General features: G+C 42.1%; 1 protein-coding gene across 1 annotated transcript; it reads left to right on the top strand.

Moving 5' to 3' along the window:
• Nucleotides 1-1955: 1955 nt before the first annotated feature.
• Olfm4 (olfactomedin 4) lies at nucleotides 1956-24352 on the top strand. The gene is made up of 5 exons (XM_032918193.1): nucleotides 1956-2181; nucleotides 7386-7538; nucleotides 12812-13024; nucleotides 15167-15326; nucleotides 22351-24352. Exons 1-5 carry the CDS (start codon nucleotides 1984-1986, stop codon nucleotides 23160-23162), a joined length of 1536 nt encoding a protein of 511 aa, XP_032774084.1. The 5' UTR covers nucleotides 1956-1983; the 3' UTR covers nucleotides 23163-24352.
• Nucleotides 24353-24567: the final 215 nt, after the last annotated feature.

The raw sequence follows: 24567 nt of genomic DNA, 5'->3' as shown, positions 1-24567 counted from the left end.
AGGGGCCAAGGCTGAATGACTTCCAACAGGGAATAATGAATTTCACAGTCCACATCCTGCTTCAATACAGAGCTCCCAGAAAAAATAAAGAACATCTAGTTCAATTTGAATATTAAACCGACAGCATTTATTTTATTATAAATATATCCCAAATATGCATAGGACCTACTGATGCTAAAACTAATTTGTTGCTTATTGAAGTTTTAACATGAAACTGTGTTTAGGGAGCAATAAGAGACATATGGGCTTAAAAATACATTTCTTACTCTTTGAACAGCCAGCCTTGGGTCCACTGTCTCCGACCTTGTCCCTCCCCACAGGGTTCCTTTGGACTGATGTTTGGTGGATGATGATGTTTCTGGCATTGGGTTCTTGTCCTTCCTAGGACTCCTTTAGCTGCTTCCAATCCCATGTTCCATGGGCTGGGTATAACATTGGCCTGAGTAGATACTCTCAGATGACTTGACAAATGTGTTTCAGCATGGGTAGTAGTTAAGGCAGCACCATAAGCCTGGGTGATGAGATCATGTTAACTCAGAAATTGTGGACACTCGTTTGAGTGGTACGTTCATTCAGTACCTCTAAGTCAAAGGAAACAGTCCAAGGTGGGGTTGGGGATACTTAAAAGACATAGACTTGCTTTTATTTTGCTTTTCCCCCAATCTCTTCTCTCTTCTTTCCATTCTTCTGTGCATTTTTCTGCCTACCTCTTCCCCTGAGGATGTGAATCGTGCGCTGGGCTCCTCACGTTAGCATCACGTTGATTTAGGCAGTTCATGGAGCTTATGATGTTAAGCTGCGAAATAACCCCACAAACCAGGCTCTTCCAAATGCTCCTGGGATGGGCTGAGACAGAGGAGAGTCTCAGCCTGCTTTTCTCGTTTTAAACTCCATAGCCTTACATAATGATCCAGGCTTTGGAAATGAAACACAAAACTGGAAGAACCTTGACATAAAGCATCCAAACACCTTTAAGGTACCATTTCCTATAGTTTAGGGATTATTAGAACAATAGAGAGGCCAAATGTCATGCCCAAGGCCACTGACTCCTGATTGGCAGAGCTAGGTTTAACAGAGAAGAAAGCTGAGGTCACAAAGGTATGTTGGAGAGAGGCAAAGGGAGCCTGAAGCTCAGGGCTAGGTCATCTGGGTAACATAGAAGGCATTCTAGCAACTTTCACTAGTGTGTAGGGTGATCTGTGAGTCCTAAGTACCTGGCTAGCCCACACAGAGTGGGTGGTAACAAGGTCAGAGAAATCCTTCTGGTGGGCTTCTTTGGTTGGGTAGGGAACAATACCCTGACGTAGAGGAATAATCAAGAGATCATCTGGGTCCCTTGTCCAGTTGGGCTATTTCTTTTCCTTTAGAAACACAGAATGCACAGTCCTTTGTGGATTTCTAGAGAACAAAGTCTTGGTGGTGGTGTTGAAAGAACTTGATATAGAAGGAGACAAAACAAGGGACAGGCCAGGGCTGACCCGGGCAGCAGGTTCTGAAGAAGAAGACTTCAGACATCTTAGAGGAGAGTTGTAGTCTCTAAAGTGAGCCCATACCACTCTGTCTGTGGAAATCAGAATTCAGCAAAATGGAAGAAAACACCCAGAAGTCATTTCTAGGTAGAAGGCCAAAGGTTGATTTTTTTCTAAGAGCCTCCAAACTGTCTCTTTCACAAAGACTACTTTGACTCTGTCTCCTTCAAGGAAGTATCAGGTTAGAAACCAGATTATTTGTTTGAAGAAATTTATGAGTTAATATTTGTCTGTGGGGAAATCTGTATCTAAGGGCAGGCCACAGAGTGGGGCTTGGTGGCAAGGTGTGGACAGGACTCAGGTTGCAGGTGTCCTGACCCTCTTAGGGTGAGTCACATGTTCCTGTGGCTACTTCCTCTTCCTGGACACACTGGCTATGGGGAAATCCCTACTGGGAGATATAAGAAGCCCTAGGGCTCTGGGAAGAAGCCAGCATCTTAGCTAAGAAGGCAAGATGTGTTACAGCCGTCTTCTCCTCCTGTCCCTTCTGTTCTGCCTTGGCTCTGCCTCCGGGAGTTCAAGAACTCTGAGCTCTACACATTCCCTGGAATTGACCACTCCAACATTACCTGAGACTACATTACCCGAGACTACGGCTGCCTGGCTGCCTTCGGGAGGCTCGTCGTGGACAGAAGGTGGTACTCTGTCTCAGGTGAGGGAGTTGCTGAGTCCGGGTGAGCTATGCGCAATTTCTTTCTGCTCACTTTTGGGGGGACCTGAATACAATTTCATGGTTGACTAGACCTGGGCACTTTAAAGGATTTATGCCTCTTTCTGTTCAGTGGAGATGCCTGGGAAATGAATTAAAACCTGGGTGAAGTAATTAAATTGTTAGCAGGAGAGACAACAGCTCAGTTTTCTAGCTAATGTATTTGGGGTAAGGCATGTTCTAAACAGGTTCTCGACCCAGGGTGACTTGTAGGATCAGTGGTGAGGAGAATCCTAAAAATCCAATAATCCTTGGGTCTACCCTACACATGTGTTTACAACTCAGGAATTAAAAAAAAAAAAGTCCAATAGACTCTAATACATTGTGTGGGTTGGGAGATTCAGGAAAGGGATACAATGAGTTTCTACTCCACCAAAGTTTATCCAACTGATTTGCTGCTCAGAGTAGCCTTTTGGGCATAAGTAATACACTCTGAGTGAGTGAGACTCTCCAGGCAACACTGGAGTCCTCTAAGTTCCTCTGCACCTAGTTTATCAAAAAGATGGGTGACGGGTCTGAGGACATGGGATGGTCAGTAAAGCCCTTGCCACACTAGCATGAGAACCAGTGTCTGTGCTTCTAGCACCCGCCTAAAAAGCCAGGCCAGGTGGCACTCATCTGTAATCCCATCACTGGTTGGAGGAGGCAGACACAGGAGGATCCCTGGGGTGTACTTGCCAACCATTGTAGCAAATTGACGAGCTCCGTGTTCAGCGATAGATCTTGTCTCAAGAAAAATTAAGTGGCAAGTAGTAGAGAAAGACATATATTGTCTCTCCACACACATACACACGTACACAGGCATGCACACCCACATGTATATGCACACACACTGACACAAGCACATATACAGTTACACACAGAGAACATCAGTTATAAGAGGAGGAATTACTAATCATAGGAATACACCATTGCATGTGGACACTTCCCAAGAGAATGCTAACTCTTTCTTTTTTTAAATCTGGAATCCCTGGGACTATTTCCAGTGCCAAATAACTGCAGCAGCAAAATGAACGAACAAAGGGTCCATGTTCTACAGGGATCGGCCTGGAGAGGCTGTGGTTGGAGTACGCTTGGTTTGCCTAATTCTTGGGGTGGGGGGAGGGTATGAATTCTTTGGCTTTCCTTTAAAACAACAAAGAGAGGCATGGAGGAACTGTAGGACGTGGGACAGGAAACAGTTGCCCACTTTCCTCTTGGGCCTTTCTGCAGGAGTCCTACCCTGCAGAACTTCCTAGGTTGACCTTGCTTCAGGGTGACTTGTGCTTGAGGGCTCCTAACTCTTCAAAGTGCCTCCTTCAGAACTACTAGGCCTTTCATTTAGAGCTCCTCTAGCCAGCCACCTTCATGAACTTGTCTGAGTGGAATGGTGAATAGGAAAAGAGGAGGGAGAGGCTTTTCTGTGAGTATTTACATTAGTATCATTAAAATCCAGGACAGTGAAATTGTGATCAACAAATGGTTTGGATGGAGCCCAGAGGGCAAGGGCATCATTAATACACAGCGCATGCCTACTGAATGCCAAGGCTAGGTTAATACATAATGCACCTTATTTAACCCCAAGAGGTAGGTAAGAGTAACGGTCCCATTTTAGAGCAAATCCGAAGCTTGCTATGGTGAGGGGTCATTGACTTAGAGTCACCTAGTAAGTTATACTACCCCAAATCAGTCTATTCATACAGTTCAGTCGTTTCTTTCAGGTTTTAACTCATTTCAAAGGAGCCTGTTGTGAAATCCATCTCACTGCATAGAGCTTTCTTTATTTCCAGGGCACAGATGAAAATTGCCTTTAAAAGGGGATCAAGTCTAGAGACTTGCGATCATATACTGGCTTCTCGGTAGCCAAAAATTCTATCTCAGAGTACTAAACAATTTCTGGGGGCAGTCAGAATGGGCTATGTTGTGGTTACCAATAATAATTTGTTGTAAAGGCTCACTACCAATCAGAATCCAGCATTTCAGTGTGACATCATCAGCTGAAATAATAGAAAATAAAAATACCAGTGAAAGAACAGAGGAATTCAAAGTGCCCACTGCCTAGTAAGAAGGCAAATATTTGAAAGTAGGTAAGAACTAGTAGTTAAATCGTACTTAGAGGCTTCAATTTCCTCCCTTGTTTGCTTATCTGCTTGGGGTGAGTGAGTCAGGCTCCAACCTCCTTTTTATAGTGGACCAGGTGTCAATTCCGCTATAAACCTAATTTCCTAGGGCTGGCTGTCAGCCTGATGAGCTTGTTGGAAAGTAGTGGAAAACCCTTTTATAACTGTCATTGAGCAAGTTCCAAACGTGTCATTTTCTGTACTTCTGAAACGCCGAATACCATTATTTTATGTCGTGAATCTTCGTGGGCACTTAGACTTGCCTGCTAATTAGAGCCAATTGCGACCTTAAATCACGAATGTGAGTCACACCGTCTGCTGGAGGGCTCACAACGCTGTGCATGCCTCCAAAGAAGTGGCCCGCTTCCGCTCGCAGATGTCGGGAAGGCTCCTCACGGTCTCTTGGCAGAGTTGGAACCACAATGGTCTATGTGCCTTTGTCATCAGGGTATGAAGCTGTTGGGAAAGTCCCGAGGGCATTCGGAATGCAAGTGAGCCTGATTGGGCCAGAATTGGTCTTAATCGGTTTTTAATTCCAGAGCATGGGGTATTATAGACCTTAGTAAATGTTAACTGAATATATACCCAGTGGGAACTTAGTAGCACAGTCACTCTTGTGGGGGCACACAGGGTTCTACTTGCCCTCCACAAAGGGGTCGTGCATCCTTTCAAAGGCCAAGAGGACAAGCACTTGGCTTTGTGTCCCATTCTCACATTTCACTCATGTAGTTTAAGCATTCACTGTAGGGAGACTCATCACCATTAGCTTCATTGTCTTTGAATTCCAGGAGCAGAAATATCTCTAATGGGAGACACTGATCAAACTTATGGACCGTTTTGATGTCAGCCGGGCACGCTGGGCTGATGATAAGCAGGATAGAGTCCACAGCAGAGGGACAGAGATGTTCAATAGAAGCCACTGGAATGGCTGTCAGCAAGGCTCATAATTATTTGCGTGTCTTTCAGGTGAACTTCAGGACTGAAAGTTGTTAGCTAGTGGTTCCAGTTGATTGTCTAGAGATTGCTTGATGAGGTCTCCTGTTTCCGGAGCTGACAGAGCTTCTCAGAGAACTCCAGGAATGGTCCACCCTGTCTTGTGAAGCTAATTAACCTCCTCTTGTCAATGCAATGCAAGATCTTTCTTTTGCTAGATCGTTATTATAATAAGGCATCTCTTCAAAAGCCCGCACAAGACTTGGCATTCCTATGCTAGAGTCTTTCTATCTTTAGATGAAGTGATAGATCTGAGTCCAAGAGAATCCAACCTCTCTGACAGACCCCTGGACTGTACTCTCCAGTCCTTATTCATTATTTGCAAAGACCCTTCCCCTCCCCACTCTAACCCCTTGTTCCATGTGCAGCATATGCTTTGCTCCGTGATCTCTATGATGGAGGGATCTGATTTGACAAGAAAGGTCATTGTCAAGACTTTTCTTGGAATGGAGGGCTGATAAGGTAACACGGTAAAATGTAAAGTGATTGCAAACACAGGGACTTGAGCTTGGTTCCCAGAACCCCAACTTTAAAAGCTAGGTGTGGTAGTGTGAGGTCATTGTCACGGTGCTGGGGAGGCAGAGTGAGAAGGATTCCTGAGGCTCCCTGGCCAGCAGCTGGGTCTACTTGGTGAGTCCCAGGCCAATGAGAGACTGTCTCAAGAAGAGAGGAAATATCATCTATGGGACGCACAGGGTTGTCGTCTGGCTTCCACATGCAGGTGGACAGACAGACAGACAGACAGACATAGAGATATAACACACACACACACACACACACCACACCACACACCACACCACACACACACACACACACACACACACACACACACACACACACACTCTTACTTCATTCTTATCATTTTAGAGAAGCTTCAGTTTATTTAAAAACCAGCACAGGCACCACCCTTTGCAAGAGACTTATGGCCCTTGAGTCACTGATGGGCTAAATCTTGATTACAGGAGTATCTAATATCTAGAACAAGTTTGTTCGTGAAGATCAGTAGAAGTAGCTTGTGTGTGGAGCAGATACACTCAGCTACCACCAGCTGATGTGAACTTTGAGGCATGGCTGGAATCTCTCCAGACTGAAGACTGCTCTCTCCTCCTTAGTTTCATAAGAGTCCCTTCAGGCTGACGCTCCATAGGTGAGCTTTGGGCTGGCCTTCTGATGAGATCATTAAAAGGCACAGCCAGTTGGCTGACAAGGCTCACTCTGCAAGGCAATAGTAGTAATGAAAAATGTTAATTGTGCTAGGATCCCCTTGGGGTAGTTCAAAGGGGACAAAAGAAAAACAGAATCTTTCAAACCTGTCATTTTAAAATATGCGGCGGCATCGAAGAGTGAGCCTGAATATCTTAAAGAAACCTCGACTATTTTAAAATGACTTTTTTTTGCAAGTAGGAAGCTAGAGAAGTTCTATTTGAGGGTGAGCTATACACCCATACACTGCTCAATTTTTGAGTAAATAGATGGCTTGGAAAAAAAATATGTGAATTTTATAATTTCCCAGCTGAAGAGAGGAGTTGAATTCTCCCTGGATATCTTTACCATGGCCCACAAACCTTTATGGTTTCTTTGTTATGATTGGGAGAAACTGGGCTGGGATTGGAGTGTGTGTGTGTGTGTGTGTGTGTGTGTGTGTGTGTGTGTGTGTGTGTGTGTGTGTGGCCTGAATTTCACAGAAGAGGAAATAGACTAGAGATGTCACATCCTGCAACTGGCAGAACTGATGTGCAAATTTAGCAGTCTCTTAAACGTCTCTCGTGTCCCTTCTTTATTCCCCTTTCTTTGCACAAGAGACGGCAGTGGTTTCTTTAAGACCCTCAAGCACGGGGAATCTTCCTTTTGGTACGAGTTGCTGGTGCTGGCGTAGTGGCTTAACCAACATGTGGAGATGAGTCTGGCTTGTCTCTGTGGGATTGCTCACTGATAGGTCGGGTTCTACTCATTGGCCTGCAATCACTCCTTTGACAAGCAAATTTCTGTCATTCCTGTAGCCTAAAAGGTCCATTTCCCAGCCTATTACTGATGTTCACCTTTTATTACTTACAGTCACTTTCCAATTTCACTGGGTCTGTGGACAGCCATGGGACCTGCCAGTGTTCTGTTTCCCTGCCGGACACCAGTTTTCCTGCTGACAGAGTGGAGCGCTTGGAGTTCACAGCTCACACCCTTTCTCAGAAATTTGAGAGAGAGTTTTCTAAGGTAAGCATTTTCTTTTCAAACAATGAGTTGATTTCTAGTAAATCTCTGAGCTCAGGAACTGGTAGAACTCAGGAAGAGTGAGATCAAGGCTTAGCCGAAGAATTTACTGTATGAAAAAAAAATTACTGTTCTTCACACAGTGGAAAAAATTGAGAAACCCTCTGGTAGGGCCAGATTTTTGATTGTTTGGTGGTTTCTTCTTCTCTTTGGCCTTAGTTGACCTTTTCAGTTTTGATTTGCTTTCTCTCTGTTCTTTCCTCTCCTCTATCCTCTTTGGATCTTGTCTGTCTTTCTTCTCTGACAGACAATTCCTATTCCATTCTTGTTTCCAGCAGTTTCCTATTCACTTTGCCTTAATTCTTCCTCTTGTTCATTCTTCCTAAGCTTTCTTACTTTCCTTTTTGACTCTTTTTATTGTCGCACTCTTGTTAGTATTCTCTTACCTGTGGATGGTCCTTTCCCCTCCACCTCTCCTCCCAGTCCCCCTCCTTTCCCTTCTCCTCATCTTCCTCTTCTCCTCTGAGTTTTCCTCCTCCTCCTTTCCTTTTCAAATCTTCTCCTTCCCATTCTCAATTTACCTTCCTGCCCTTCTTCCTTACCTCTTTTACTTTCTTTCCTCCTTTAATGATGCATCCATTTAAATTTGTGGAACTCCGCCCTCTCTTTCTTTTTCCCTCTGTTCCTTGGTAGTTATTTCTGGTTGTCACAACAGGAACATGTCATTCTACATGTCTCCCGTGAGACTAAAACTGAAGGCTTCTTTAGGAATTTGAGTGGAGATTAATAGGCCTCTTGGCCTTGGGGAACACCCTGGCTAGAGCTTTCTGGTTTCTGCTCCATGTAGCCAGAGGGATTTACTCTAATGGGTTTGCTTTTCTCTTAGCCTGTTGGAGCAATGGGACTTGCCATTCCAGTTTCCACCCTATTTAGCTTTTTGTCACCCTACAAATCAATTGAAAAGGCTCCTATTTTACGCCCAGATGAAGTCCAGGCTAGAATATAATCACATTATGCATTATTTAATACAACCCCATTAATTTACAAGGAGTTCGGGCTTTACCGCAGCCTTCTAAATAAGTTTTCCTGAGCAATTTAAGTGTAGCCACCTCAGCATCCAATGTAGTTATCCTTTAAGACAAAAAAATTATGGCGAGCCGGAGACCCTGCTTTCAACCTGAATTGGTAGATAAATATTCTAAGTTAAAATGAGTGCCCAGGAAAATGTGTTTGACTACTCCAGGAACCTAGCTTCCCAAGAAATAAAATGTCCTTGAATTAATCAGCAGAAAAGGCACAGCACTAAATTATAAATTCCAACCATTAATATTCATAGCCTTATTCCAGCATAATCAAGTGGAGATAAGAAGTTATGCATAAAAACATAACAAGTTGAGGAAAATCCTAGGTAAAGATCTTTTGCAGTTGGAGTCATTTGCTTTGAAAGAGTGGAGGCCCCTGATTTGCATGGCCTCTTTGCTGGCAGGAGTGTGAAGGGCAGTTTGAAACCTCAAGCTGCCCCAGGGAGAGTGTGTGGCTTGCCAGGTTTGTAAATGTGGGGCGTTTAATTCCAATGCTGTAAGTGGGTGCAGGGCAGGGAGCACCTGCTTTGCTAGTAATTGGAGGAGAGAGGGGACAGCGTAGGTGAGAAAATTCTCAGTTCTGAAGGTGTCAGTAGTTTGTTGGTCCACCCCCAACCCCCAAATGAAATGGAAGCCTCACAGAGGAGTTTACCATTGGCTGAGGTTTGCAGGGCTGATTTGTTATGGTAGATGGCACCAGTTATAGCAGTAGAAACCTTCATTTGCATTTGTCCAAGTGCTTCTAGTATTCTCTCAAGCAAGTCTTTAATGGAGATAGGCAGGTCTCCTCCCTCCCACTTTAATGACAGAAAACCCAACGTTTACATGGATAAAGAGACTTCCCCGAGGTCATTCCTCTCTTGGCTGCTATATTCAGGTCAGGGATTTGAGCCTTCAGAATCAAGCCAGATCCACTCCACCCCCACCCCCACCCCCACCCCCATCTAGGCTGTTATTACTCGTCTGAGAAGACCCAAGATATGTACTAGGTCAGTGGTGCCTTCAAATCCCGAGTTATCTCTTTAGCTGAGGGCTTCTGGATTTCTGGGTGAATTATTATTGCTGTCTCCCGGCTGTCTTAGAAATCACCATTTATCTAGGGACCTGGGGGAATGCCCATTCTGAGCAGGTGAAAGGCTTGAGACTGCCTTCCATTAATTCATTATCTGTCAGTACACAGGGAAGTCAGGAGCTGCCACTGCAGGAAATGCCTAAAGCCTCTTAGATTTTTTCTGTTACTTATGACACATCCTGTGTGGCCATACCTTGGAAGAAGTTGACATGAAAGGCAGCTCAGGTTTTCTTTGTTTGTTTATTGTGTTTTCTTTCTCTCAAGGCTCCTAGTCTTTGGGGCAAGTCACTTAATATGACACATTGGCTAATAGATGCTCATGCATGAGAAGGTTGAGGCAGCCTGGGAGATATTTGCACAACCTATAAACAAACAACGTTGACTGAGTAATGCTTTGTGCAGTGGAATAAAAGTAAATTAAAAGGTCAGATTGAAGAAACACTGAAATTGCCATTTCTCTACTCATTTCTAGAATTTATAGAGCTTCCATTAGTGAGGCCCTCAGTGTACATAATCTCTGGTCTTAATAATCTTGCAAGCTTGGTGTCGTTACCCTTGGTTTTGGAAGTACAGTCAAACTTAAGAGAATTTAAGTGATTTGCCCAGTGGGTACTGACGTTAGAGTTGAGCTCAGGCAGTTCTTGTACTGAAATACTGCACATTTTGATGATATTTTCAGGGTCAATTAACCTAATTACATTTGCTTTTAAGAATATGTTGAAAATAACTGTATGTTTCAAAGTCCATTTACTTATTTCAAGTAATCTGGTTATAGTTATCATCATGGGTTTTGAGGAGCTAACAGAACTATGAATCAGACTAATTATTTAGCCAGATAGCCAGCCACATTACTTCCTTATAATAGACTCCAAACAAACTATATATATATATACATATATATATATATAAATCCATAACATAGTTAAGTAGATACCAATAAAATAAAACTATGAGTCTCAGCCTGAGGATTTGAAGGCAAGCCTTGTGAATGTTCTCGGCTCACACTTGGCTGTCGTGATGAAATTGGGACAAAGATGTTGCTACAGCGATATGTCCTCTCCATCTTAGACCCCTATCTTTGCTAGCACATTTTTTAGCACCCCTGGCCTCTAAGTGGCACTAGCACACGATCAGTCCTCAATGTGACAACCTAAATGTTTTAGACTTGACGAGCATCCTCTTGAGACAAATTCCCCACTTGGGCCTCCTCCTCCCTCTGCTTAGAGCAAGGATTCTAAATCCAGGAGGGAGAAATGTGCCAGTAGTTTGGGGACTTGTCACTGGGTAGCTGGTCTCTTGTTACTAAGCTGAGACTACTCAGGATAAATCCTTAGGTTCTTAGGGGTGTCTGCACCATCTCCATGCACAAAATCTATACAACTGCACATTTCACGTGTGGAATCTTTCTGGCCCATCTGCAAATTTTCTCCTGCCCAGCATAACTGTGGGTAATTCCAGTTTTTTTTTTTCCTGAATACCAGCTTTCCTCCAAATGTCAGCAGAAAGGATCACCCTTCAACATTTCCTGCCAGATTAGGAGAGACTTTTGTTTTACATCTGAACTTGAGGAAGGCCCAGCACAAATTCTCAGAGGTCACAAACTCTAGGCCATGCCTTGGTTTTCTGTGAGAGTTGGGGCAGGGATGATGGTTCCATCGCTCATTTGCCCAGAACAATAGCTGTAATGTGCCACCAAAGTGTTCCAGGAACGCTGAGGTTGTTTCATTTGTTCCAAGAGACGGCAAGGCCAAATGCCACCAAGCACACTCATTTCTCAACCTTCCAATTCTGCAACGGATTGGTACATTATTATGTTTTTACCACAGGCAAGGTTTTGTGACCGATTTTTTTTCAAGGAAGTTGAAACCCAAATATCTTATGTCTGTGTTTATTCTGGGGAGGGGAACTTGTTTGTTATATGCACCTCCCACACTCTAAAAAATAAAACCTGTATACACTAAAGTATCGTGATTCCTGTTACCCTCTGAGTAATGGGACATCTGATGGCAGTGGCCATCGCTTGCCTGAGGAGATACAGTAGTTGTGCCAAGGGCTGCAACTCCAACATTCATTAGACACCTTTTTTCCTGAGGCCCTAGCTCTGAAGGTCCGTGGCCTCTGAGTCTATTCTAATTTTCATGGTGGGGTTAAGTGGAAGAGCTACAATGACAGGAGTTAGGGCTGCCTTTGCCATTAGAGAGACCATGGGTCAACATCTGTCTGAACTCATCCAGGCGCTTGACATTAGTGCAGTCTGGGGAGAAGAATTACTTATGCTCACATTTTAAAACAGAAACTGAAAGCAGCAACTTTTTAATGAGCAGGCCTTTGAAGGAGCCATGACATTTCTTTTAGAGATCACATACAAAAAAAAATGTCCCTGACTGTTTATTGAAATATCCTTTTGGAGACTCCAATTAAACATTCAACCACCAAGGGAATTTTTGGAACCTTAACCTAATGATCAGACATTCAAATGTATGCAACAAATGTGTAATTTAAAGGTCTGATTGCGATAATCAGTTCTTGGAATAAATGTGAGCTCACTTAATGAAATGTGCATGCGGCAGTTGTCTTCCTGTATAGAAAGTTGGGTGGTTATGCCTCTTTGTGAAAGGCGGAGCTCAGAATTCTTGGCACTTGATTCACAAGGAAATGCATTTCTACTCAGTGCACTTCTTCTCTTCTAGAAAACACTGACTGAGACTTAGAGAGAGCAACGGTTCTAAATTAAAGGCTGGTAGAGGTAGCGATTGTCCCCAGAGTACATTTAATAATGTTTTGAGACATTTTTTTGAGTGTCATAACTGGGAGCAGCTGAATATCCTACAATGCACTGTATGGCACCCCACAACAAAGAGATTTCCTTGAAATGTCAATAGCACTGATAACATCCTCAGGCTTTAAAATGGAGATTAAAATATGCATACAGATGATTTTCAGTATATGTAAGTGAGACCGAAAGCCTCAGTAATATGGTATTTTTAGTTTGCATTTGGATAAAAAATGCATTCCTCTCCAGTGATTGACAAGGATCCAATAATTTTCACATCTTTTGTAGTGGAGGAAGCCTACTTGATATCACTCTGTGAGTTGACATAAGCTCTCTGTTTCTCCTCTAGGTGAAGGAGTATGTCCAGCTGATAAGTGTGTATGAGAAGAAGCTCCTGAACCTGACTGTCCGAGTAGAGGTCATGGAGAAGGACAGCATTTCTTATACAGAACTGGACTTTGAGTTGATCAAGCTGGAGGTGAAGGAGATGCACAAACTGGTCATACAGCTGAAGGAGAACTTTGTTGGAAGTACAGATATTATTGACATGCTTGAAGTGGAGGTAAGGAAAGATTGATGTCTTAGAATCTCAGTAATGCATTTGGGGGTTGGGAATTGTGGCACATGCCTTTAATCCCAGCACTTGTGGGGCTGAGGAAGGCAGATCTCTGTGAGGTCAAGGCCAGCCTGGTCTACAAAGAGAGTTCCAGGACAGCCAGGGTGGTTACACAGAGAAACCCTGTCTCAAAACAAACAAACAAGCAAATAAAATAAACAAAATAAAATAAATGCATTTCATTCAGTGACTGAACCAGTGCTATGGCATAGATGGAAGAATCTCTTTCCTCAACCCTAATTCTGCTACTATCTCAGGACCATGAGGTCCATCCACGTTCTACTTTGGATGACTGTCTATATTTATGTAAGTTAAGTGTATTGGGAACATGTTGACTGAGAAGCAGATGCTGACACCAAGAATTCTGCCCCAGAACTAAATGACCTTTCTGGTTGTTTAGAAAGTGACTTGGCTTTGGGCCATGTTAAATCAGGAATCTTCTCTGGATTTATCCTATGGGACTAGAAACACAGTTTACCAGACTGCAGGTATCTTCCCTTTTTGAATGACCACCTATTTCTCTTGCAATTATTCTCCACATACTGAAATTTCCTGTGTATCAGGCCTTATGTAGATCCATTTGGAGTTGTTTTGTACAAGGTAATAGATTTGAATCAATTTCTAGTCTTCCACATGCAGCACTCCAGTTTGACCAGCACAATTTGTTGAAGATGCTGTCTTTTCTTTAGTGTGCATTTGCTGCCTTTTTGTCAAAAGTCAGGTGTCCATTGGTGTGTGGAGTTATATCTTAGCCTCAATTCTATTACATTGATCCATGTGTCTGTTTTTAATGCCATAGTGCCTTTTTTTTTAATTACTATGGCTCTGTAGTACAGCTTGAAATGTGGGATGGTGATTTGTCCAACATAGCAATAAAACAGCTCTCGATGGCATATTGCTATACCCATAGATCAGTGTATCACTCGACGCTCGGCAGAGGAGCTTCTTCTGGAAATAGATGGTAATTAACATAGAGACTGACAGCTTCACAATGAGCAGAAATTGAAAGACTCTGGAGTATTCAGTTCTGAATGGGATGTGGTTATCACACCACCCTCAATGCTCGGGGACCTATGCAGAAAGAGAGGGTGGAAAGAAGAGAGCCAGAGGTGGTGGACTATTTTAAGAAAATAGCGTTCTCCAGGTACTCACAGAGGCTGACGACATGCATACCATGCGCACACTCAAGGAAGGAATCTGAGCATGAAGGAGAGGAAGTGGGCACGGAGTCCCATCCCCAGCCAAGAAGCTCTTGGTAAATGATAGCTACTAAATTGGTTTTCTCTAATTGAATGACGCTGGCTATATTAACCATACTCCAGAGTAACCCTGTGCTCAGGAGTAGATTGACAACACAAATTGCACTCCGTGTTTTTAGTTGTCTTCCCCCCACCTTTGATTTTTGTTCTTAGGAGAGAGAAAGAACCCGAAGTTGAATGAGTGTGGAGGGGGAGGATCTGGGAGGAGTTGGGGGAAGGGAAAGAATATGATGAAATTAGGTTGTGCAAAATTCTCATTGAACAAATCGAAAAATAAAAACCTTTAGGAATTAAGCCAAAAATATATTTCTTGTGAATATGTTTTAGCAAAGTCTTTAAAGATCTATGGATAAGATTATCATATTTATGTTATGGTTGGGTAATTTATGTCAACCAGCATTTACCAGCACAGTCATGACATGGGCTATAATTGAGAATTCCAGTTACATGTTTTAGAATTTACATTTTTTCTAGCCCTCACCATTCATTAGAGACTTAATTATAATACAACATGAGTAAACACGAGTTTATAGGGGAAGGTTATTAGAAATGAACTTTAATGGACATTTGCGGATGCCTGGAGTGAGCATGTGCTCTATTATTAAAGCTGTTAAAATCTTTGCCATTTTCTTCTTGTCACACACATTGCCTGAGATGTGACAGGCGTTCAGTCTAAACCATAAAATGTATTCTTCCAAATGAAACCATTCAGAAGAATCTCTGGTGTATTCTGTAGCAATGTTTCACTAAATGACAAATTCAGCCCCAGAATGTTTATGAAAGAAATTGCACAATAATATAAAGTCACTATGAATTTTTATTTCTTTAGATAAGGAATATGACTCTCCTGGTAGAGAAGCTGGAGACGCTAGACCAAAACAATGTCCTTAGCATTCGCCGGCAGATCTTGGCTCTGAAGACCAAGCTGAAGGAATGTGAGGACTCTAAAAGTGGCCTTGTGCCTGCCACACCCCCTCCTCCTGCTCCTGGTAAGCCTGCTCTGTATCTATTTTTACCATGTGAGACTCCCATAATGAGCCTTGACTGGGGGGGTGGGGTGGGTATGACTGTAGTGATGGAGGTTGAGGGGCATTTTTTCAGTTGAGTTTATTCTTCCACATTTTAAATTCTCCCACTTTCAACTGGTTCTATTATCAATATTCTGGGTTTCACAGAAGAAGAACCCAGTGAGGTTTTATAAACAAAGCCCACTAGCTACACATAGTCCTTTTGCACTGTCCTAGCAGGAAGGCCGTGTCTAAAGAGAGAACTCTGGGACTGGGGATGGTAGAACATTTAGGATCTTTATGTGGTATTGCCTTCCGGTAGATAGTAAGGGCTAATCAGCTCACTTAGGCATAGGTTGGGTGTGTGCCTTTGCTGTTCTGCTATTTCTCTCTTTACCCTTTCTTTCACTCCTTCATAAACACAACAAAGGCTTCACTTCTGCACTTCATCTTTATGCACACCTCTGCTGTGCATGCTGGGTACCGGCTGCATTCTGAGTCCTGGAAGTCACCGAGAAGTAAAGGGATCGTGATCTCACGTGCTATGAGCATGCCTTGCAACCCATCAAGCAGGACATTTCATTCTCCCCGAGATTCTCCGGGTTAACTCCCTAACAATATGTGTGTGTGGGGGGTGGGATGGGAGGTGGAACAGGCAGGTTCCTAAATTCATCAGTGAATTGGTGAATCAGTGGAGTGGTAGCTCAGAGAGAATAGCTTTGGAATCCTTGACTTTACCAGCTATGTGGCTGCAGAGAAAAGATCCTTTATCTTATTTGTGAAATGGGAGAATGATTGTGCTCACCTTATAGGGTTGCTATGGGGATTAATGAGCCAGTGCTTGGGAGGCTCCGGGCTCTGTAATCAGCATCCACACACCGGCAATGGGTATTATTAGTAATCATGATAATTGAAGTGAAAACCTGGCTGTGAACAGAGAAAGGGTGAAATCCCGGTACACTGAAGTAGCTTCCTCCATGATATCACTCACGTCCCTTAGAGAGACTGCACCAAAGGAACTTCTCTCACGGTCTTAAGCATTTCAGCCTGGATGGGAACAATGGTTTGTCATCAAAATGTGCTTATGAATTCCAATTCTCGTGAGCCTTTCCCTTTGCATATTTCTGGATCTTGCCGATGTGACTCATTTCTTTAAGGCTTCAATCAGCTAGGACTATAGTTTTAAGCCTTTCGGTCTTGTTCAGTGGACATGTCTCTCCAGTTGTAGTTAGAGGTCTGGTCTAATCCAACTTACAGAGGACATTTAGGTGAGGACCATGTCAGGTCCTCAGAGACAAACTAAAGCTGAATTGGTCTGGGATCAGTGTTATAAACATGTCAGAAGTGGGAGCTGGTTCTGTTGGACCATGACAGCTCTTTAAGGCAGGAGTCACAGCAGTGTCATGACCTCTGTTAGAGATGAGTAGGCAGGCCCCTGCAAATCTCTCTCTTGCAATAGATTTTCCTGGCACTGGTTTCTGGAACTGAGGGCATTTTAAAGCAAGAAGGAGTAATCGGGGCCATCTAGCTTAGCTCTCTGATATCTCAGTCGAGGGGCTTGAGTCTGAAGAATGTAGCTTTTCTTGAAGGCACACCTGCACTCAGTGAGAGAGGTCATGCTGTAACACGGATTCGGTCCCTGGTCAGGTGTCAATCACGTAGGGGTGGGATTGAAGGAGGAAAAGCCATTGCTTAGTATTTAGGGAAAAAAGCAAATGGGTTAGTTTCTTTAAAAATATTTCCAGAATCTTCCCTTGGGCCTTTCCATTTAGACATCTGTGAACTATTTCAGCCCAGCTGTGTTGTTTAAGCAGACTGAACCCAGACTTCCACTCACTTTTGCACAACCTTGGTTGCACCTGGACCCCTGCCAAGCCACTTGGCCCTTCTCCAGCTTTGTGCATATTATATTTATGATGTTTATATTAAGCTGACTTTTTGTCATGTTTTTAAATCAATTTCTTTCACTTGCTCTCTTCGTGTTTGGATTGGTTGATAATGCAGAATTGGAAAATCCCCAGGCACCGTGAAGTTGTGAGCCTATGGAGGCTTTAATTAAAGCTCCTCACTATTATGGGACTTTAGAATCCGGACGGTCTGTCTTTTTTTCTGCAGAGTTGCATAGAACAACAACAACAGCAACAACGAAAAGACTATATGCAAGTGTCTCAGCTCTAAAATAACTGCACTCTCTGGGCTCTCTTGTAGCTGTAGTGTGCTAACCCAGTGATCATCTTGAACTTAGATGCAATATATGTCTGTTGAAATAAAATGCAACATATGCAGTGTGTATGTGTATGTGTGTGTGTGTAACTGTGTATGTGTGTGTATATATGTATATATATACATACATATATATGTGCATAGGTGTGTGTGTATATGTATGTGTGAGAGGTGTGTGTATGGTGTGTGTGTATGGTATATGTGTGTAGTGTATGTGTGTATATTATGTATGTGTGAGAGGTGTGTGTGTATGTGTGTTTACATGTGTGTGTGCATGTGTTGCTGCAAAAACATCTTTTCCTGCTTCATTTTACACAACTTTCCAACTTAAAATAACTGGTCTTATATTTATGAACCCCTCTCCCAAACAACTGACTTCGGTCCATTCTTCAGTCTATTTTTTTCCTCTGAATCTAAATGACAGCACCACATTGAAAAAAAATATGGTGAGAATTCTCAGGGGTCAGTTCGTTATATGAGGACCTTGGGCTTTGTAAGTACACAGAAGGTACTTAAGCAAATGGTAGGTGACAGGGTGGGACATAGAAGACACTAGAAGGGGGCAGGATAAATCCCTAAACTTAGAGAGGCTGGGGAGTGTTGGAAGTACATCCAGCGATTCAGAATCAATTTCTTATCAATTTCCTTACAATTATAACCGTTTTGCTCACCCAATTCTTTGGTTGGTTTGGAATTTTTTGTGATGGTTTCACTCTATAGCATAGGTTGGCCTGACCTTCCTGTCAAGCCTGTATCCTAAGGCTTCCAAGTATTGGGCTTAAGTGTGTGAACCGCTACACCTGCCTAATTCGCCTAATTCTTACAAGTTAATCATTTTCTCTGCCTTAGTACATAGACAGCTTAGCCGATCAGGTGAGAATCTGCACTGACAGACCATAATTAAGCATTCTCTCTAGGCATACCGTGTTTGGCTTTGAAAATCCACTCTATTAGTTTAAAAGGTTTGCCTAGCCATATTTCAAGGCTCAGGACCATGAGAATACTAGAGCAGGACCTAAATGATTGCATGATGAAGAGAATACCTTTGCATAGAGAATTCCTTGCTCAACATTCTGTAAATCCGTCAGATGTGTAGCAGGGTGGATGCTAGTGTTTTATAAATGAGAGGTTGGGTTTAATGATTTGATTAGTCTCTTATTCCTCTATTCCTCTGTGTGGTAGACCCTCTTACATTTGCTAGGACTACGAGAAGGAGTGAAGAAACACCTAGAAGCCACTATTCTAGCCATGTAAACCAGAATCTATATCATGATATGGTTATAATGATGATGGCTACTATCAATTGAGTTACATTTACAAGCCTTATTTCTGTCCTTCCTAACAGTCCTTCAGGGTAGGCATTGCTTATTCAACTTAAGGAAACTGAGTCTGAGACCATTAAGCAACTTGATATACAGTTACTAAAGAGTGGAGTCAGGATTTAGACTGGAGCCTGTCTGCTAACATCTTCTCTGTGCCAGGCTTGTGGTGTCCACAGATGCTCTAAGGAAGGGGGCATCATTGTGGTTTCTGGAACGACGAAGCAGTCCCAACAAGGCATCCACCCGATTAGCTCTTAGTTAGCTTTGCTTCCTTGCTCATAGAGTGGCTGGAAGGATGCCCTGGATCCTGAACGTTTGGTGCATTGCTCCTTTTGACCAGCGAGTGTAAAATGACTCACTAGCCCTTGATAGTTCTTGGATCACGGGCTGGACAATTGATTGTTGCCAAAGAGTCCTGATGAAGTTGGGATGAGAAATGGATAATAAAGGGAGTGGATTGTGTCGAGGATTTTGACATGAAGGCAGGGGTAGAAAAGGCTGTGAAATAAATAAAGATGAGCCTAGGATATAGGCTTAGAATATAGGCTTGGGTGGAAAATCCAAATAAAAAGGGTAAAGGAGGGGGGCACTCTGCTGAGAGTTGGCACCAAGATGGCCGTCAGTTTGGATAGTTTCTTTATTGGTTTGTGTCTGTCCATTGGGGGAGCCCACCGCAGTCTGTCCCCTGACTTGTCACTGCTGAAGCCAGAGCTGACAATAACACTTTCCCCCCTTCAGTTCCTATTTCTACTTCCTTTTGACAAGATCTAGAGCACTAAAAAAAATATCCCCAGGGGGGTAGAAGACAGAGAAAAGTAACAAAATGGATTAGGCAAGTATTCAGGAATGGTTGGGAGATGAGGAAAAAAATTGAAACGTCATTTAACTTTAATCTTTGTAACAGGCATAGTTTAAATTTCTGGTCAACATAAGAAATGATAGACCTTTATTATTATCAGTAGGAACACGATTAGTACTATATTTGAGGCAGAATTATTGTTTTAATGATGGAACCATTGCTGTAATTTTAGCAGAATTAATAGTGGATTTTGGTTCCTTTATATCTAAAGATTTTACATCTGAGACAGAATGGTCCATCTTTAAACCCCTAATAATCTGAGGGTAAGTTATATGCATCATCAATTTTTCTGAAATATTGTGTTACTGTTGGTTTGGGATATTTTCTTTCCAGGAAAGTCAGGTTCAATGAAGCAAGCAACCCTTAAGTCTTCCAACCTGAAAGAAGAGAAGTGACTTTCATTTCCTTGCAGTGAGATGTAGTTGCATAAATAAGCGCTCTGCTAGGTATTTTAACCAGAAAATCCAGCTTTAGCACATGGAAACGGGAACAGTTTTTGTTATCATTAAACTGAACACACTGCTAACTTTATTTTAATAATTCATGCGTTGTTTCATAAACAAAGGCAAACAAGCATTCATCTGAGGGATCACTTTTAGGGGAAGAAATAATAATTTATAATTTTATTTATTATTTCTTTAGCAGAGAGCAGTCTCCTGGCTGAACATGCGTTGCTTTTTTATTTATGAAATGGTGCATGCATTATTAAAATAAACCTGTGACTGTGTTCTGCTTAATGATATGCAAAATTATTTGAGGTTGGGTGCAGTGTGGTTTTATTTCTCTACCTGTTGTATGGTTGGCTGGCTTTCCCACCAACTGTGGATTTATGAGAGCATTTAAGGAGCACATATTTAATTCTGGGACTGAAAAGTCCCAGCAGATTGGAAAAATAAAAGCAGGACTTCTGGTAATGGTTTCACCTCCCAGCAGTCCTTGAGTAAGGAGGGAAGAGAGCGAAGCATTTAGCAAGGAGGAGGCACAGGTCTTTCCCTCTTGGACCCAGGCAGTCACTTGGCTCCCCTTACTTCCCAGTGCTAGTCTCAGGTAGTTCAGTGGAACTGTGCTTTTAGCTCTAGTTCATGCCTGTGCCCTTCATGACTCTTTGGTTCCTCCTAGACACTTAGAACCAGATATAATGTCCATGTTCTGCTCTTTCCTTCCTCTTCTTTCCTTCCTTCTTTCCTTTCTTTCTTCCTTCCTTCTTTCCTTCTCCCTTCATAATCTGAGCAGTAAACAAGGAAAAATGACCTCAAATGTACCTAAAGTTAGGGTTTTTTTTTTGTTATCCAATAAAGTTTCTTACTATTTTTTAAAGACTAATACTTATTATATTAAAAAACGTGTCCAGTTCTTTGGATAGATGCTATAAAAATGTTGGAGGAATTATTTCATCTTTTTTCATGTAGCTCGCAAACACTTTCGGTTGGCAGGCATTTCGGAGGGAACACAATCAAAGAACCAGTTGGTCATTTATCCAAGTGTTACATGGAATGAAGATTCAATGGATCAGTGCGTCTGGTGCCATGAGATTGTACACATGTTGACAACAGCTGCGTCAGAATGGGTCGGATAAAACACTTGCCTGCCATTCTATGGGGCAGTAGCATGTGGGTTATAAAGACCAGGGCTCTTCCCAAAGCTCTGAGGAAAGATGGTCAGCAAATGACTTGTGTGATGGAGTGTGTGCTGGGCTCAGAGTAGGCAAGTCCATGACTAAATGACTTTGTAGCTTCTCAGGGCTGAAATCCCACTCTTCATAGGACTACCTGTCTGGATGCTGTATTTAGAACTTCCCCCTCCTCTTCTTCCTTCTTCTTCCTTCTTCTTCTTCTTCTCTTCTTCTTTCTTCTTCTTTCTTCTTCTTCTTCTTCTTCTTCTTCTTCTTCTTCTTCTTCTTCTTCTTCTTCTTCTTCTTCTTCTTCTTCTTCTTCTTCTTCTTCTTCTTCTTCCTCCTCCTCCTCCTCCTCCTCCTCCTCCTCCTCCTCCTCCTCCTCCTCCTCCTCCTCCTCCTCCTCCTCCTCCTCCTCCTCCTCCTCCTCCTCCTTCTTCTATTAGCTTAGAGCTGCACTGATACCTACTGAGAATATATACTTGACATTCCAGGACAGACAGGAAAAGTCACCCTAGGACTATCTTGCATTAATAATAGCTTTTCCCAGGGCTGACTCTGGTAAGTAGCACCTTTGACCTTATGAGGAAAGAATGTATGCCTAGAATGGTATTACTTAATTTTGCTAAAGAAAATTAAGATGCTTGGAAAATGCTATGTGGGAGAAGAAAATGTATAAAATATCAACTCTCCCCTTTTATTTCTGGGATCTCAAACTTTAAAAATGTGGCATTATGGAGTTCTGTTACATCCATTTTCAGTTTGAAAACCCATGATGAAAACATGAGGTGGTTTCCATGCTCCTCAAACAGATCTCTAGCTCTGGCTCACACTGAGGTAGAAACAAAGGGTGGCTCTTCTCCTTAAGAAAAGGATTGCGATTGAACCATGATGGGGAGATTTTTTGAGGGTTGATTTTGGTTCTTAGGTTTTTAAATTGTTTAATTACCCATTTTCTCTAAGAATGTCTTTTCTTTTCTTCTTTTCTAGGAAGCTGTAGCCATGGCGGTGTGGTGAACATCAGCGCTCCTTCTGTGGTTCAGCTCAACTTTCAAGGGTTTAATTATAAATATGGTGCCTGGGGCCGAGATTACTCTCCTCAGCATCCAGAGAGAACCCTGTACTGGGTGGCACCTTTGAATACAGATACCAGGGCTCTAGAGTATTACAGACTTTATGACTCACTGGATAATCTGTTACTCTATTCACATTCCAGACAGTATCGGATTGCCTATGGCCAAGGGGGTGGTACAGTAGCATTCAACAACAGCCTGTATGTGAATTGGTACAATGGGAGAAACATTGCCAAAATTGACCTAACTACCAATGGAGTCACTGTGAATCAGCCCCTCCCTCAGGCTGCCTACAATAACCGCTTTTCATATGCTAATGTGAATTGGCAAGACATTGACCTTGCTGTGGACGAGCAAGCACTGTGGGCAATTTATGCAACTGAGGCCAGCACTGGTAACATAGTGATTAGTAAGCTCAATGATACCACTCTTGAGGTGATAAGCACTTGGGTTACCAAGCAGTACAAGCCGTCTGTTTCTAATGCCTTCATTGTATGTGGAGTTCTTTACGCTACTCGCACTTTGAACACCAGAACAGAAGAGATCTTTTACTACTATGACACAAACACACAGAGGGAAGGCAGTCTAGCCATCACAATGAGAAAGATGCAGGAAAGAATTCAGAGCATTAATTATCATCCCTATGACCACAAACTTTATGTCTACAATGATGGTTATCTTTTGAACTATGATCTTGTCTTCTTACAGACACCCAAGCAACCTGTCTAAGTGTTAGGCACTAAACTAATTGAAGGAGGAATGAAAAGTTTGTTGGAAATTGTTTTCTCCACGTATTTAGATATCTGTAGGGAAGTCTAGGAGTGTATTTCTTTAGGCATGGTGTTAGTAGAGATAGTTCTGTCACAACAGAGACCTGGGCTGTTTGTCTCAATTTGATTTCTCTTGGGAACCATCATCCTCTTTGGATAGATTTAACAACTGAAATAAGGTCTTTCCAGGTAAGATTCTCAGATGCTAGGGATACTATGAGTCTAATGAAGTTTCTAGTGAGGTGAAGTCTAGAAGTTAAAGAACTTAAGGGGAACTCAGTATGAATTCTGGGAATCCTTTCTCTTGAAGAATTTGTGTGGTAACCAGTCAACCTACCACATAGGACCATTGAATTGTACATGTGGAAAGGATACTAGGGCTTAATTAGGTAGGTCATCATCAGAAGGTCAACATGAGATCAAATATTTAGCTTTGTTTTCCTCCTGGCTCCTGGAACCTGTTTTATGTACCAGATAGTTACATTTGCCATCTTAAATGGTACCTGCTATATGTTTTGAATTTTCTGGAGAATTGGCCTATTGTACAGGGAAATCAATCCAGGAAGACTTTTCAGATGCTATACTTGGCTTTTCTTTTCTCTCATTCTTCACCTATATAACTCAGTAGAACCCTTTACCTCATAATTCAGGTCCCAAGGCAGACGTAAAATTAGAAGCAGACTTAATAACAAGCACCTTTCTCTACTGCTTATATGTTTTTCTTAAACATTGACTAGTTTTTTTTATGAAACATACATAAAATCAATTAACTTTCTTTTGTCTTATCATGCAATATTGGTTTATGTAATTACAAGACTGTAAAAAAACAGTTGTCAGTGACATAATGGCAGTATTTCTAGTTATATAGTAAAGATTGTGGAGTAAGTTGTACTGGTTTCTCTCTTTAAGTCTGGAATTTGCAAGAAAGTGAAATTTTATACATATAAACATTTATATATAAAAATAATATAGAAAAGTACTTTGTAGTATCTGCTTAATCAATGCACTGCTTGAGAACATGCTAAGTGCAAATGCTATGGTGGCTTTGGATGGTTCTACCATATGGTCTTGGCTATTGATGTTCAAATCCTAATCTTAAAATTCTGTCTTCCTATTTTTTTTAAATAAACTATTAAAGAGTGAACTGAACTAAAGAATTTCATTTTTATTTACCATTTCTAATTTTAAAAAAGATAGATAGACAAACACCCAACTGAATAGAGTGACCATATCCTGATATGGGGTATGAATAATGCCAATCTCCTAAACATTTGAGGTCAGGAGTGCACACACTAGCAGAAAATATTGATAACTTTTAGAAGAGCCCAATGTTGAGTGGGGTTTTAGTGTTTATTTCCCTTGAA

The sequence above is a fragment of the Rattus rattus genome, chromosome 12 (assembly GCF_011064425.1).
Source record: "Rattus rattus isolate New Zealand chromosome 12, Rrattus_CSIRO_v1, whole genome shotgun sequence".
Lineage (NCBI taxonomy): Eukaryota > Metazoa > Chordata > Mammalia > Rodentia > Muridae > Rattus > Rattus rattus.
This window is presented reverse-complemented; position numbering and strand designations above follow the sequence as displayed.